Raw genomic sequence first — 15,409 nt, 5'->3', positions numbered from 1 at the left:
ACCTTGTTAGAAACACTCTAAGGAGAGAATCAATGTATACACTGTGTTAGTGTACCATTTTTGCAATTTTGAATTCAATTTAGGACCAAGCAATAAAAAAAATTGTGCAGTGCAATATTACTGATGTTTGTATATTGCCACTTTTTGATGGCTTTTTTTACGAATTATATTTCATTCGTTTGCTCACTAGTCATTTGTTTCTCTTTACCTATATTTCATATTGGCTTTGGTTTGAATTCTCCTTATAAAGGAACTACTAGTATTTGTACAAGAATGTGGCTTTGTGTGGCGCAAGTGTAGAGCGCGCGGCTGTCAAACAATGGGACCCGGGATCTAATCCCAGGTTGTGCCCAGAGACATGTCCGAACTTGCGCCCCGACGTTGTGCCCTTGGGAAAGGCCGGCACTTAACACGGCTTTCCTCACTTCACTCAGGTGTAAATGAGTACCTAGCTCTTCTAGGGTTAGGGACGTCCCTCAGATAGGACGTTAAATGGAGGTCCCGTGTTTGAGGAGAGTCACACCTTGAGCACGTAAAAGAACCCACCACATCTTTCGAAAAAGAGCAGGGGCATGCCCCGGTGTGAGTGGACCAAAAACATTCCGGCCTAAATGGGGTAGGGAATTTCCCGAGCAGCCTTCGTAACCCCTGCTTCTCCTAATGGGTCATTGAAGTCAATACTTGTCACGAGCATTGATATTTCTGACCTAGGGTGAAGAAATGCTGGTACAGTAACAATTGAGCCGCCTTTCTTCGTAAATCGATTGCAACATCAGGCTCTTACGAATTGATTAAAAAAAAAAAATGTATATGCTTGCTTGCTTATGTCTATATCAGTAACACGGTGCATATATTGAAGCAGTCAATGTACATAGTTATTTGTTTTAAGCATGACTTTTAATTCAAAAGAAACATCATTGTACAATGTGTAAAAAAGGTACAAATATTGTACAATTCTACACAGAGAACTGCATAAGAAGGTATGCATCTTACCAACTCTCCCTACCCAAAGATTTATGTGTTCACTTCCTTCTTAAGTCTCATATTCAAAAGCAAGTCTTTCTAAAGAAGTGATACATGTATATAGCAATGAAACCTATGACAGACATGCATTACAGCTATGTAATAGTCACACCATGAAAAACTATAAATATTATATTTTCCAGCCAAAAACTTAAAGTGACACACAGATAATGATGTTACCTTACACAAAGGCATTGTATGTTTCACATCAACCAGCCTTGCAATACATAATCTCAAAAAATCATCAAAAATATTAAGCATAATCGGAGTGTTGTTTAGTAATTGACACTTCGTTTCCCTTGAAAAATGGGATCGTAGTCATTTGACCAAGGAGGTTTAAACCTCCTTGATTTGACGTAACATGTCTATGATGTACTAAGAGATAGTACAGTATTGTAAGTGTTTTGGTGCTAACATCTTTATTGCTAAGCTTCCACGGTGTATGTCACAATGCTGAAATCACCATCTACATGAATCATAATATCATACGGTCCCTTAAACGACACTACTCGTCTTTCTGAAAGCCTCTATAGTAATGTAGGTGTAGCTGCAAGAACTGACAATGGCAGATGCAGTGGGTGCAAGTCGGGCTTTTAGCTAGACTTTATAGACAGGGTGCCCAAAAATGTGTATGTAATCACCAGGGAAATAGGGCGTCTTCTGGGTGTCCCCTGCAAAAGGAGGACATCTAATATCTTTGTTTTCTTAGTGTAGGGCATCCAAAAGACGCCCTGACGCCCTGCTAGCTAATAGCCTGGTGCAAGTCCAGATTGTAGTCCTTTAGTTTGAGGCACATTTCTGATGACATAGGTGCCTTTGCCCGTTTGTTGACTAGTAGTCATCATCGCTGTCATCATCAAAAACTTTCCTACGTTGGAACTGGAAAAGAAAAACATATACAAGTGAATTTCTATACAGTACCTTGATGAGGGTGATAGCTTTTTGCAATGTTTTTATAAAATGGAAGCTAAAAATAACAAATTGATCCTGAGTTTTGCTTTCTAAATGTTTAAGGTACCCTGTGATAAAATGCTTCTTAATTTCTTGCTGAATTTGCCAGAGTAGCATACTCAAATCAAACCACAAATCTTAGTTTGTCTTTGTAACCTACCTTGACTTTTCCCACTGGTTTTGTCTGTTCACTGACACGCTCTAGGATAGTCTTCAGATGATCCTCTCCTATCTGTACAGAAAGAAATATGTTACATTTATTGATATAAAATTCATGTATTTCGAGAATCCACGCAACCACAGTTTAGCCAAGATTTGAGTCCTCAGTTCTTTTGATAATTTTTTCACCATTGTAGGATAGGATCTATTTCAATAATGTTGTTTTGGTGAAGATCTAAGTGACTGTGTTCCCTCTTTGAGTGCATTTTTTCTCAGTTTTCTGTATATAATGTCAATGCATTTAAGTTCACAGGGATTTAAGTTTGCTGTAAGTAGAAAATGAGTGTTCACAGTGGTTTTGAGTTCGTGTTGAACACTATAATCACATACACGTACTGCTGCAGTAATGAAAGCACCAGCGCCTTTACGGACAGCTAGTCGGAAACCACCTCCAAGCGACTCGGCAAGGGTGCTACAGACAGACAGAACAGTCCCTTTCGGCAGTGCAGGCAAAAATTTCTGCATTTACGGTATTTTCTCCAGCATGTGTTCTTACCTTGCCCTGCACCTGCCCAGACTGTGCCATCTGGATCAACATGTTCTCCACCATCGCTGCCTTGTCTGGTTTCACCAACTTCAAGTTGTTCACTGAAATATACAAATACCGGTTAAAAAACAGAATATTCACCTTTTCTCCCCAAGGAGAAGTACAAGAAATGTATCACGTCTTAATGCGATTCAGACCATAAAAGTTTGCAGTAAACTACAGTTTCATTAATAGTTTTAATGACTTCTGGACTAGTATACCAAAACAGTGAACACTTTCATGTGTATAGGCTTTTTATTTGACATCATCTGCATCCGATTATGTACAGCATACGTTATGAAATACACAAAGCTGCAATTACCCACCAACATGGCCGCTGGGGAATTAAAATTACATGTATCATGAGTCGTCAATGAAAAGACTCTTTATTACTGAATGATACCCGTGTCATTAGGAATTTGGATATGCAGCTTGTACTCTTCAGTATAATCCTGGTGTGTTACACCATAAGGAAGTTCGCAATACAAACAAATATTCAAACAAAATCAACGGTAAAATAACCCGAGACATACTTACATCTGCTACGAGCTGACTGGTCGAGGATTCCTGCCAGAATCGTGTTCTTCAGTTCTTCTTGTCTGCAGGGCCAATCAAAGAAGGCAAACAATCAATCTTTTCACTGTCGTAACTTACTGTAAATGCATTCAAGTTTGCGTGGTTTAATTTTGCAGTAGGGAGACAATGGAGTGTTCGCAGTGGCTTTAAGTTCGCGAGACATTTATGATTAGTAGACGGGGCAGGAGGGAAAAAAATTGTGGTGGTTTTAAGTTCGTAGCAAAGAGCTTCCCGCAAAAACCACGGACATTACACCACCGCAAACATGTTTGCATTTACAGTACTTTCTTAGACATTGAAAAAAAGGTACATGTATATGTATTAACAACGTTTGTATGTGCATATGACATTGTAGTTAGGAGACAAAACTCTTACCTGGCTTGCTGTTCAGCTTTTTGTTCACCCCCTCCCTGAAACATGACAAAGATGCAGGCATGAGCTCACAGATCAGCAAAACGTACAAAGCAGAAAGAAATCAAAGTATCATATCAAGTAGCAGACACTAAGAAAGTGTTTTACAGGAACAGCAGAGGGTTAGGAAAATAATGATCTTAAATGCTCAGAAGAAATATGTTTTGCCTTTGAAAAAAAAAAGTCAAGACAAGGCAACACTCAGAAAAGAGATATTAATTCATGCACAACAAGCATTTCTGAAATATAGATGTAGGTAATGACATATTTTTTATCTTTTATTACCACATGTGGTCCTCTGTGCATTTAGCCCTTCTGGGCAGGAATATGCAATAAAGACTATTATTTTTATTATCATTATTATTAATATCTTTAATTTTTGAACTACCAAAGGCATGACTCATCTTCATATCTGATATATGAGTATTAATACGCAGTCACGACCACTAACACTTTCTGCAAGTACTCTCAAAGCAGAGGAAGGGTTCCAGCTGCTGTTTTTTTATGTGTTTTTAGGCGTTTTGGTCGGGCTTTCTACTTCGTCATGTGTTTTTTTGTCTCAAAGTGTGGGGTTTATAGAGAAAAAAAAATATGACAAAGAAGAAAGCCAGACAAAAACGACTAAAAACACGTCAAAAAACAGCCGGAACCCCTCCTCTGCTTGGAGAGTATTCTGCAAGCACTATGCTTTTGTCAAACAGCAATCAGTTGTGTAAAAGAAATATCAACAAAAGTATTGTTTGTTTGTTTGTTTGTTTGTTTCATGCTCTGTCAAACCATCTTCACTACCTGCTGATAGGCACCAGGGTAGCCATCACCACTCTCTACACCCTGGGGCAACTGAAAGGGGAGGTTTTGGCCACTTTGCTTCACATCGCGGCAAAGAAACACAGCAGAAAACACAGACACAGAAAAGAAATAGACAGAAATTGAAAATTCACAAGAAAAGCTGTAACATTTCTTATATGAACATATGATAAACACAAGGAAATTGAAAAGAAATTGACAGAAAAGTACACAAAAATCAGTCTTCAAAGAAATACATGTACAGTATATATAACCTGAATTGGGTATTGTAAAGGGGTTTGGGGTTTTAGGGGCCATATATACTAGTACATTGGCTCTTTATTCTTTAACATGGAACAAATGGCCAATGTATGATTATGAAGAAATGAGTTTCTAGAAAATTCTAATGATGACATTTGTATGAAGCAAATTTTGCATTGGTAAAATCATTATCAACTGTAAGATCAAGTACATATCACTCCCATATCTCACTTCTTTTTCTATTTATACCCTCTTCATCAATCAGAGAAGCATTTTTCAGAGCCCTTACGAGGGTGATGAGAAATATTATAGTACAAGCATATGTTGACCCCCCTCCCCACCCTAAGTCCAACCCCACCCATATCAAACATTATATCCCAACATATGCCCGTATACGTATATGCCTTTTGCATTAATATGGACCAATGGGTCTTATGCTATATCATAGTAGGAGTACTTTGATGTTTACCCCCATTTGCTGCTGCATTTCTGCCATTCTTCGAGCACGAATCTGTTCTAACTCTGGGTCTGCCATCTTGATAGATAGAAATTTTGCTGTCCAGTGTAGTAGGAACGTACCAAAAGGTAAGAGCTAAGATTAAGCATCATATTTTCTATGAAATAATCTATATGATTACAAATTGCATTGAGATTAGTTCTTCTTGATACAGTTTGTGTATTCTATATGGTATGTAATCAGAAAAGATTAAGTTTTTCATACTTTCATAATTTTCTTACAACTTTTATCACCCCACTGAATCTGAGAGTTAGAACGCCCTTAAGAACATCCGGTTCGGTTAGTTTACATCCGGATGCGGAAGTGAACATTCCTCTGAACTTTTTTTAAGGACACCTACTAAGCCATATCGGCAAGGATGGTGCCTTACAAAAGCCTGACCGCTAACTCCAGCCTGGACCAAAGAAGTTTTAACATTCGAGGGAAAGTTTCTAAACCCCACTGATGCTTCCAAAGTCGAAGAAAATGTACGAGCAAGCGGAAATGTTGGGGCACATGGTGGCCGGATGTGTGTTTTTTCCCGGAACTTTCTACCTACTTCTCGCCGGTGTTGGTAAAATCTGTCCAACAATGAGCAAAGCAGACCTCTACCTCTTATGCAACAGTGCTGTGTCTTCTCTTCAAGCTATCATCTCGTGTTGTGTCGGTTCTATCGTCGTGGCGAACTGTTATAAAGATATTCTGTACGCAAGGCACTGGTTGACCGAAGCGTACACCTGTTTTGGAGTGGTGTACTTCTACTACGATATTTGGTCAATGTATGTCGTGGAGTGTGCAAGGTATCCTGAACAAACAACAAACGGTTGGCTGCCCCTCAAGTTTTACCTCAAAAGAAAAGGACTCATGGTGTTCCACCATCTTGCGTTACCGGCGATTTTCTTCCCAATTATAATGTTCTTCAGGAAAGGGATTGGTGACTTTTTTGTGGCTAGTCTGTTCTTCATCGAACTCAGTACTCCGTTCGTTGCCATGCGTGCAGTTCTTTTACGTTTTCAGATGGAAAACAGTCTTGTTTATCTTCTCAACGGCGTGTTTGCGATCTCAGCCTTCTTTATGTGTAGGATTGCCATATTTCCCATGCTCTATGCAGTGTATGGCGACAAGTATGGACTTTCAACTATGCAAGTACCCTTGGCAATACCGGTCAAGTGTAACGTCGGGTGTGCACTCATACTGGGCTTTCAGATCTACTGGTTTGCCCAGATGATACGACTGTTGAAGTCGTACTCGCCAAAGCAAAATGGGAAACATCACTCTCCACTAGAGAAAGAACTTTGACAGGCTGTGTGGACTTGAGTGATTTTTGTAACAATATTATACGACCAATGACTTTGCAATCAACTATTAGTGCAAACGTTTTAGATGCAAATTATCATAGGAATTATGTAAGGAAAATAGGGATATTGCAATCATAAAAGGTATTGATTGATATTGATTGATTGATTGAAAATGTGAATTATGAGTACCATATAGCACTGTACTGTATTGTCAGATAGACCGTTGTTTCACCAATAAGCTATGCAAACTCAAGTGATTCCATACTCCAAGTCAGTTGTACTGTTTTAAATGATTGTCTGCTACAGTCAAACCTGCACAAGTGTACCTACGAATAAGAGGACCACCTGGCCAATGTGACCAGTTTTTATGGTCCTTTATATAATGTTCCCATTGGCATAAGCATTAAAAAAACTCTGTCTATAGTGACCACCTGTCTACATGGACCAGATTCTATCAGTCCCCTGAGTGGTCTTCTTGGGCAGGTTTGACTACATTGTTTTGTAGTGACCCATACTAGTAGTGTTAGATATCTTATATCTATGATGGTTCACATTGTGATGATATTGAGGCCAGGGTGTGTCTACATAACCATTTGCATTGTATCAAGTCAGTAGATACCAACCGAGTGAATGCCGTTAAGAGTACACAAATGAAGTCACCCTTCCAATGAGAGTTACATTTGATGCCTTAGAAATATTCCGTTGTATAGATCCTTGTGTGAAATATTTTGTATTGGAAATCATATAGTATTTTGTATCACAGAATGAGATGGCTTTGTAGCAAACTTATTTTTTACACTGAAAAATTATAACTTGTATGATCTTCACATTTACAAAAACTTCCAATCAATGTGTAATGCAAAGAGAATCAAAATGACAGTTTATGTTTTACAAGCATGTATTTAGAACTCAGGCTACTGAAAGTACTGTACTTCTCAATTTGTAGAAAGAATAGTGCATGTATCAATGGTTCAGATTCGAGAACTAGACATGACAATTATAAAGTGTGTGTGCAATAAACATTACTATCTGAGTGTAGTGTGCAGACTGCAGACTCTTTATTTAACTGCTTTTTACATGTGTTTGACAAACATAATTGTATGAAATGCACTCTCTGGAATGTGCTTTCAGAATATACAGTGTAATTTCTATCTTGTTTCAAAAGGACACCTTTTCCATTTGCCAGAGTAGAATTCCAGTACTAAAATTCTATTGAGTTATTTTAATTATACTCAAAAGTTTTATTCTTCTTAATTAAGACACATGGATTTTAGCAAGGTTAGAGACTTGGAAAATTGAAAATCTCCCATTTCTTCCCGTTGTCATTGCTTTTGAAAAACTGGCAATCCAGACGCCGGAGCAAGCTTTGGAACGACAAGTGTATTGGTTTGGTCAATTGGTGTTATTATTGTCTGTCCATTTGGACTATTCCACTCTAAGCACGGGGGTATCAGATTTACCGTATTTTCTTACCCTCTGATACACTAGGATATCGTACAAACCTCAATGTAGGTTACTTTAAGCATTTTTCGATCATGTTTTGTAGAAAATTAAAGTAATCAGTTCGTTAGTTTACAGATAAACTTCGTTGATCCTTGGTTCATCAAAGTGGGCGTTTCCATATGGTGCACGGGACGTCCCGTGACCTCAAGTGACCCTAAGCGATTGCATCACAGAAAACATGGCCGCCGCCATGGACGAAAAAATGTCTGAAAACGTCGCCAATCAGTTGGACACCCTCCACTCTAACCTCAAGTTAGTCACAGAGCAACTGAAAGGTAAGAAGAGAGTACATATCATCGAGGTCTACATTTAAATTTTGTGCAGTTTCATTTTTGCTGTGTAGTTTTTACATGCCAGTATTGGTTGGTGTAGTGGGGAGGGGGGCAAAAAGTTAGCCAACTTTCATAATGAATATTTACCTTTTTCCTCGTGTCTTTGCGTCCTATTACAGCAACTTAAAGGCTCAATGTTTTGCCTCTTTTGTTCCCTAAAGAGGGAGAATCAAGAAGGCAAGCTCAAGAAGACTTCAACCTACCATCATTTTGGGAACGACTGAGTAAGTTCAAAATCAGATTGTAGTTAACGTTTGTAAAATGAAATCATATTTCTTTAGAGATGCATGTAGTTGTACTTCAATATTGGCCAGCTATTGGACCACTAAGAATATAGCACATTTTAGAATCTATAAAAAATTCTAGCAAAACTATAATTATTGGTTTATTGTTATGGTTTCAGAAAGAAACCACATATGTTACTGAAACATTCAAATACATGGATCTAACAAAGCTTTAGGTATATTTTACATGTACATTGTACTTAAAGATAAAGCAGAGTATTGTATCTCCATAGACTTAGATATGTGTTCACTAACACTTGAAGCTATTGGTTGTGCAGGAAAAGCTTGCAATTGCCATTGCTGTATTGAATTTTGAAAAAAGTAAATTTGTGAGTACACTAAGTAAACTGTAATTCTTTCCTTCAGGTGCCTCCTTCAAGATAATGTCCCACGAGGCGACCAAAATGTGCCTGATGTTCTCCAAACCACCAGTTCCGTCAGGGGAGGTACTGAATGTTTATTTGCATTGTGTACCCAGTAAACTTCCTCATGACGAACACACTAGGGGACTGAACAGTACAAGCTGCATATTCGGACAGATTTATTTCACATTCACTCACACCGGGAGCGACCCCTCCTCTTTTTGATTAGTGTGATGGGTTCTTTTACATGCTTGAAGTGTCGCTCCAAAATATGCACGCAACTGTGTTTCATCAAGGTCTCTCTTTAACTGCCTTGGTTTCATAGACATACAAAGTTATGTATTGTGTAAAAATGGACTTCTTAAGGAGGAAAGGCCTGATTGCACCTTACTTCGTTCCCATTCTGCATGTTTGTCTTTTTCAGGAGAGCAAATCACTTATAGAAGGAGTAGAAAAGTCAGTCCTGGCCATGGTCTCAACTTTCTACTCACTTCCAAAAGACCAGGGTAGGTGTAATTGTCTCAAGTTTGCAAACAAAGGCTTTGTGCGGTTTAAGAATGTTTTGTGTCTTTATGATTTAGAGGGTTTTGTGGTGACAATGAAGTCACCAATGAACAATTACATGAATGAATAACAAAGCTATTGTTAATTTGAACTTAAATGTACATTTTACGATTTTGATCCATGTCATCTTCAAAATGAAATATTTCCATAGCTATATCCAATATTAGAGACATCCCTGACATAGAGAGAAGCATACCCTTTGAAATGGTATCTAAATCTGAGCTGAACAACCAGCAATAGCTAACTTTACTTGTTTCAGATTATTGCCCTTAAGGGTGACTTAGTGTTAAAACGTTTTCATCTTGTATGTCGTAGGTATGACACTGAGAAAGTCTGTCCGCCTGTCTGTGATGTCTGTTGTGGATGAACTACAAGATCTAGTCAACCACATCATCAAAAATGTCGGCAAAGGGTAGGATTTCTTACACAACACTTCACTGGCCCCTGTTGTAGAGTTTGTAAAAGAAAAAATACTGGATGAGGCAGTTACTTTTAAATTAAGAACCCAAACTTTTGATTTGAACAATTGTATGATGATTAGACTTTTGTTGCCATCTTACCAGTCTGCGAAGAAAGCACCGAGAATTATTCAAGAAGGTACAGTAAGAAAAGATACATTCTTGTGTCACTTTGAGGATAAAATAAAAACCACACAAAACAAAGTGTGATGAACCTAAAACAAATAAAAAACATACAGCTGTATAATTCATGGCAGTCGTTGTATTCACTCTATGGTTGAACCAATACAAACAGAATGCTTCTGTAATTGTTACATGATGACTGAAATATCATGTTCTTTTCCCTTTTTTCCAGATCTTCCGATCAACTCTTTGCAACTGGAAGTGTGTGGGAATGTTGCGATCACTTTTCGCGACTTCCGAAAGGTGAAAAATATCACAATTTCCTTTATCTCTTGTACACCACATGAAGTTCATTAGCATATGACACAATTCTATTGTAATTGTTGCAATTAGAAGCAAACACTCAAGTGCAAATAGTATGACTTGTTCAGCAACAGAGACTAGACTATCAAAATGAGGGTTTTTCAACACCAGGGGCAAAATCATTTAACACTAGTAGCAGAGACAAAGGTGATGTAATGATAAGCTTTCAGTACCAAAGACAGGAATTTTCAGCACTAAGGACAGGGCTGTTGTAATGATGAAGTACTAGTACTGTAAATGCAGAATTGTTCGCGGTGGTTTTATGTTCACAGTTTTCATTTAAAGCCACTACAAAAGGCCATTCCATTGTGTGACTGTAGTGCTACTACTGTTTCAAACAGGAACTCAAAACCACCGCGAACACTCCATTCTCTCCCTACCTTGAAATATAATCCTCACAAACATTTCTGCATTTACAGTAGATATTCTAACAATATCTCTGTTCTTTCCGGAAATAGACAACAAAGAGGCAACACTACTGATCATCAAAAACACCACTAGTCTTGTTCAAGATGCACTTCAGGAAATTGAGGAGGTAAAGAATATCTCTGTCGAACATTGGTATGAAAAACCTCATGCTGTTCATTAACTTTGAACTGTACGCTCTTTCATGAATAGCACTTCTCGCTTATTATAGGCAGTTTCTGTGGTCTTCTTTTCTGGCCAGTGACCAAGTTTTAGGTTTAAATCTTTGATAGGATTTTAGTAGGGTTTATAGAGAGGGTGTACCAATTTTTTTTTTTTTGGGGGGGGGGGCAACCTTTTGGTACCAAACTTCCCAATGGGCTCTATGGATTAACTATTGCCTAGTAGCTTTGCATGTCAAGTAATTTATATGTCCCAGTGTCTGGTTGGAGGAAAAAATAACAGTGGCATTGTATGTGGGGGGAACAGATGTACATATGTTTGTACTTACCAGGGATTTGAAACAGGGCGTCCTCTGGGTTTCCCCTGCAAAAGGAGGGCTTCTAATTTCTTTGTTTTCTTAGTGTAGGGTGTCTAAAAGACGCCCTGATGCCCTGCTAGCTAATAGTCTGTCTTCTTTCTTCTTAAAGGCCAGAGACGATGATGCTGGAGGTATAACAGCACTAGATCAACTACAGATGGAAGACCCAGAAGACCAAGACAACAATGAGGAGTCTTGGGCAGAGTCTGACAAGGCTTTGATGGCACCCTGTCTGGGATTGGTCAAAGCTTCCAAGGCCTGTCTGAAGAAAATATCTATTGCTGTGAAGACTGGCGGGAAATGTGATGCTGTGGAAAGAATAGCACAGTTGGATGACATCGCGGATGTGGTGCACCAAACAAGTCCGCAGTAAGTTTGTTTTGCTGTGTATGGAGTTGAATATGATGCCATGATTTGCCTTCAGTAATTTTTTGTCATTATTACTGCAAGCATATTTATGTTCTCGTTGATTTTATGTTTGCGTTTTTGACGTCCACCTTCTGAGCACAAACTTATTTCAATGCGAACTTGATATGCCATACAGTGTCACTCTCTTGTCATATGAAGGTTGTTGTAGATGTTCATCATCTTGGAAGTGTAAGTCTAATGTCTTTGCTATTTTTCTCCAGAGTTGATGATACAGTGTTGTCGCTATACCCACCCATGGACCACTCTGCAGTCAGAACAAATGTAAGACTTTCTTTTTCTACTTTGTAACATTCCAATGGAACCGCTTCAAGATATCATTTTTTCTCCATTTTTTTCATTTTTTTTTAATTTCATCTTTTAATTTTTTCGAATTTCATATTTTTTTCTTTTTTTGTCATTCTTTTATTCCATTTTTCATTTTTGTGAATTTCATGTTTTCTTAATTTTTTTTTAGATTTTTTTAATTACATTTTTTCATTTTTCAAATTTTATTTTTAGAAATGCTTAAAAAGTCTATTAGCAATTGGCACTTCATTTAAATTTGGTAGACTCTGAGATACAGAATTTGAAGATGTTTTTCTTTTGGGTTTTAATGAAACTTTTTGTTATCTTTTCATAGGCCCTAGCACTTTCCGGTGTACTCAAGAACCTTTTGGATATGGCAAAGTAAGTATCATGAGAACTTTCAATTTGTTGTTTCTGTTGTTGTTGATTATTTCTGGTCTTTTTTAAGCAATCATTCATGATTGCAATTCATCGCAGGTACACTACTGTCTCTGAAATACTGTAAATGCGGAAATGTTCGCGATGGTTTTATGTTCACTGTTTTTGCGGTAAACTCTTCGCCGCAAACTTAAAACGACCACAAAATTTTTTGGCGCCCTATCCCCTTGTCTACTATTGTCTTAAACACGAACTCAAAACCACAAACACTCAATTTTCTCCCTACCGCAAAACCATGCAAACTTAAATGCATTTACAGTATCTCTATACCAACATGTGCCAGGGTAAAAGCCTTTATGACATACCTGGGCCACGAAAATGTTGGATACGGATGTTCCGCATCGTGTGATAAATAATTTTCCTTATCACACGGGGTCCTACTTGTATCACACGGGCTTCCATAGAATATTTAGAATGCATTTTGTGTGCGCCAGTTGCGCCGCTGTCGAGGATTCGAATACCGGATTCGGAGGTTGGAATCAATGTTGATACAAGTTTTTGTTCAAGGACACTCTCTCAACTTCTGGCGCACTTCTCATTGAAATGTGTGTTTTTTCGGGTGGGTATGACATAAATGAAATACAACACCGTGTATTTGTTTACAAATAAGCATGATTTCTCTGGCCATACAGGTCCTCACATTTCACCTCGGAGGCTGACGCGTCGTGGCTACAGTTCCTACAGAACGCTGTGGATCATAACGTAGACAAAGTCAGAGACCTTACACAGGACCACAACTCTTCATGATGTCACTTCTGCTCTCCTATGGCTGGATGGAGATACTGTACAACTGTAACAGCAGAGATGTCGTACTCGGAGACTCAGGACGAGTCTAAAAAGAAAAGGGGGAGTAGTGTAACAGTGGGGGTCAACCTCCACTAACTGACCAGTCTAACTGGTCCGGACCTTTTAGCCTAGTGGTTAGCGTGTTGGATTCCCAAGCCATGCAGATTGGGATTGGGGCGTACTCGCCCCTAAAGGCTTCATTTATTTGTTTATTACGATACCCTTCAGTCATATCACGACTTAGTCTTGTATTACAGGGTTCATCTTACATACAAATACAGACATATATACAGACTGCAAGATTAAAAGGAACATAATTATAGACATAATAATTAATATCTTGGACTTCACTCAGGACCCTGCAAGATAGTATTGAATCGCCCAGGGCGCCGGTAGCTTCATTTGCAGAGCACAGGCATTTGATGTCAACATGTAATTTTGTCATCTGAATATATATGTCTGAGAAATGTGCTAAAAATATCATATTTTCTTATACAGAATGTAACAGTAGGTCATATTAATAATCCATCGGCATTTTTAATCCTTTAAAACTTTATGGCCCTGAAGAAGTCTCTTATCTTTGACAAGTGAAATGTATATATATCCCCGACCTGTTCAGACCCGAGGTCATGTCAAATTATTAAAAAGTTGTCAACTTTAAAAAGTTGTATTGACTTTTTATGTGCTTTCTATTAGATAGACACATTGCTGTATATGGTTTCAAATGTTTTCTCTTACTAAGGCCATGTGAATTTGATTATATGGATGACATCCGCACACGCATCAATTTTCGTCTGTTAAAAAAAAAGTTTTCTGAAAACTTTTTTTTTTAAACAGCCATAACGTTACTGTAAATCGTACAAAGCAGCTGCAAAATGAGAAAATATACTTAAGGCCACACCAATTTAATTTGTTGCTTCTCGGATTTTTTCAGAAAAAATTGGAGGGACAGGGAAAAAAATAGAAAATTAAACAAGAGCTTTTAAAAAAAGCTGGCGTTTCGGCTACGTTTATAAGTGTGAATTGTCTTTTCCCTTTACTTGAAGTAAAATCTGCCAGAGGAAGTCACTCAAGGGCTGTTCAGTCTATAAGAAAAATTGTCATTTTGGGAAATGAGTACTGTTTTAATAGAGAAAGGCAGATTGGGGAAAGCAATTTTGAAGTTACGTCACTTAACTTAAGTGCTTTTGAAAAAGCTGGTCTTGGCCTACAACTTGTACTTATTTGTAAAATGTATAATAGGCTCATTATAAAAGCTATCAATGTAATTATGTACATGGCACGCAATAAAACATAAAATTTGAAAAAGCACCATTGAATCATCAGCACTATGGTAATTAAGTGAAATAGAAGTTCATAACAGCTAAGGTTCTATCTAAAATGACTACCAAATGTCAAACAAATCAACAGCTACCTCATCCGTATTATTCTGGTTTCCGCATTTACAACATTTCTTCCTTATTTTCCTGGGTAATTTTGCTAAAATTCATGAAAATTCCCATAGTTTTGTGCCGAGGGGCGCCACTTTCCACGTCCGTGTTGTCTGAATGAAGTCGATACTGAACAATGGAGCATTTGCTACTGTAACAAAGAATCGCTGTTTTGCAAACAACATCAAGAGCCTCTGTTTACATCGGGGATAGAAGTTTAGTGGCGAGTGTTTTGCAAGAATCATCTTACCGCGCATAGGAGCCGCTGCACGGTATTTTCCATTACAATGAACAGAAAAATTCGAATGCCGGGTTTGGAATCTATGAAGTCCTGTTCATAAGACAAAGGCCTTGTATATATTAAATGAATATTTAAAAATAACAAATATAAAATATTTCTTTATTTATTAATGAAAAAAAATGATATTCATAAATATGATATTGATAGATTAATATAATATCAATATATATTTTTGATATTCAATATCTAAAAAGAAAAAAAATCTATGCACGGACACGAACCCGGATCTTCTGGGTCAGAAGTGCTTCGCGTTGCCAG

The 15,409-nt window shown here is 37.9% G+C and overlaps 3 protein-coding genes across 5 annotated transcripts; 2 read left to right on the top strand and 1 right to left on the bottom strand.

Moving 5' to 3' along the window:
* Positions 1 to 875: 875 nt before the first annotated feature.
* On the bottom strand, positions 876 to 5,327 carry LOC136437995 (programmed cell death protein 5-like). Of its 3 annotated transcripts, none has more exons than XM_066432615.1 (7): positions 5,223 to 5,323; positions 4,496 to 4,573; positions 3,671 to 3,705; positions 3,257 to 3,318; positions 2,690 to 2,781; positions 2,135 to 2,206; positions 876 to 1,902 (listed from the first exon to the last, which is right to left on the bottom strand). In XM_066432615.1, exons 1-7 carry the CDS (start codon positions 5,286 to 5,288, stop codon positions 1,855 to 1,857), a joined length of 453 nt encoding a protein of 150 aa, XP_066288712.1. In that variant the 5' UTR covers positions 5,289 to 5,323; the 3' UTR covers positions 876 to 1,854. The 3 variants fall into 3 exon arrangements, with proteins under 3 accessions (XP_066288712.1, XP_066288713.1, XP_066288714.1); XM_066432616.1 differs by having other exon boundaries at positions 4,496 to 4,546; XM_066432617.1 differs by lacking the exon at positions 4,496 to 4,573 and having other exon boundaries at positions 5,223 to 5,327.
* A 316-nt stretch (positions 5,328 to 5,643) lies between these two features.
* On the top strand, positions 5,644 to 7,583 carry LOC136437994 (TLC domain-containing protein 3A-like). Its single transcript, XM_066432614.1, has one exon. The coding sequence runs from the start codon at positions 5,715 to 5,717 to the stop codon at positions 6,546 to 6,548; it is 834 nt and encodes a 277-aa protein (XP_066288711.1). The 5' UTR covers positions 5,644 to 5,714; the 3' UTR covers positions 6,549 to 7,583.
* Positions 7,584 to 8,228: 645 nt separating this feature from the next.
* LOC136438418 (cyclin-D1-binding protein 1 homolog) lies at positions 8,229 to 13,593 on the top strand. The gene is made up of 11 exons (XM_066433187.1): positions 8,229 to 8,325; positions 8,544 to 8,606; positions 9,033 to 9,112; positions 9,453 to 9,534; positions 9,908 to 10,004; positions 10,406 to 10,476; positions 10,995 to 11,071; positions 11,592 to 11,851; positions 12,112 to 12,172; positions 12,531 to 12,577; positions 13,267 to 13,593. Exons 1-11 carry the CDS (start codon positions 8,229 to 8,231, stop codon positions 13,379 to 13,381), a joined length of 1,050 nt encoding a protein of 349 aa, XP_066289284.1. The 3' UTR covers positions 13,382 to 13,593.
* Positions 13,594 to 15,409: the final 1,816 nt, after the last annotated feature.

This window comes from Branchiostoma lanceolatum, chromosome 7 (genome assembly GCF_035083965.1).
Source record: "Branchiostoma lanceolatum isolate klBraLanc5 chromosome 7, klBraLanc5.hap2, whole genome shotgun sequence".
In the NCBI taxonomy this organism is placed as follows: domain Eukaryota; kingdom Metazoa; phylum Chordata; class Leptocardii; order Amphioxiformes; family Branchiostomatidae; genus Branchiostoma; species Branchiostoma lanceolatum.
This window is presented reverse-complemented; position numbering and strand designations above follow the sequence as displayed.

Excerpts from the sequence above, each read along its gene's own strand:
- LOC136438418 (XM_066433187.1), top strand. The coding sequence starts at position 8,229 with ATGGCCGCCGCCATGGACGAAAAAATGTCTGAAAACGTCGCCAATCAG. Across the intron at positions 12,173-12,530 it reads ACTCTGCAGTCAGAACAAAT|GCCCTAGCACTTTCCGGTGT; the intron begins GTAAGACTTTCT and ends ATCTTTTCATAG. Across the intron at positions 12,578-13,266 it reads AACCTTTTGGATATGGCAAA|GTCCTCACATTTCACCTCGG; the intron begins GTAAGTATCATG and ends CTGGCCATACAG.
- LOC136437994 (XM_066432614.1), top strand. The coding sequence starts at position 5,715 with ATGCTTCCAAAGTCGAAGAAAATGTACGAGCAAGCGGAAATGTTGGGG.
- LOC136437995 (XM_066432615.1), bottom strand. The coding sequence starts at position 5,288 with ATGGCAGACCCAGAGTTAGAACAGATTCGTGCTCGAAGAATGGCAGAA. Across the intron at positions 4,574-5,222 it reads AAATGCAGCAGCAAATGGGG|CAAAGTGGCCAAAACCTCCC; the intron begins GTAAACATCAAA and ends CGCGATGTGAAG. Across the intron at positions 3,706-4,495 it reads ACCCTGGTGCCTATCAGCAG|GGAGGGGGTGAACAAAAAGC; the intron begins GTAGTGAAGATG and ends GTCATGTTTCAG.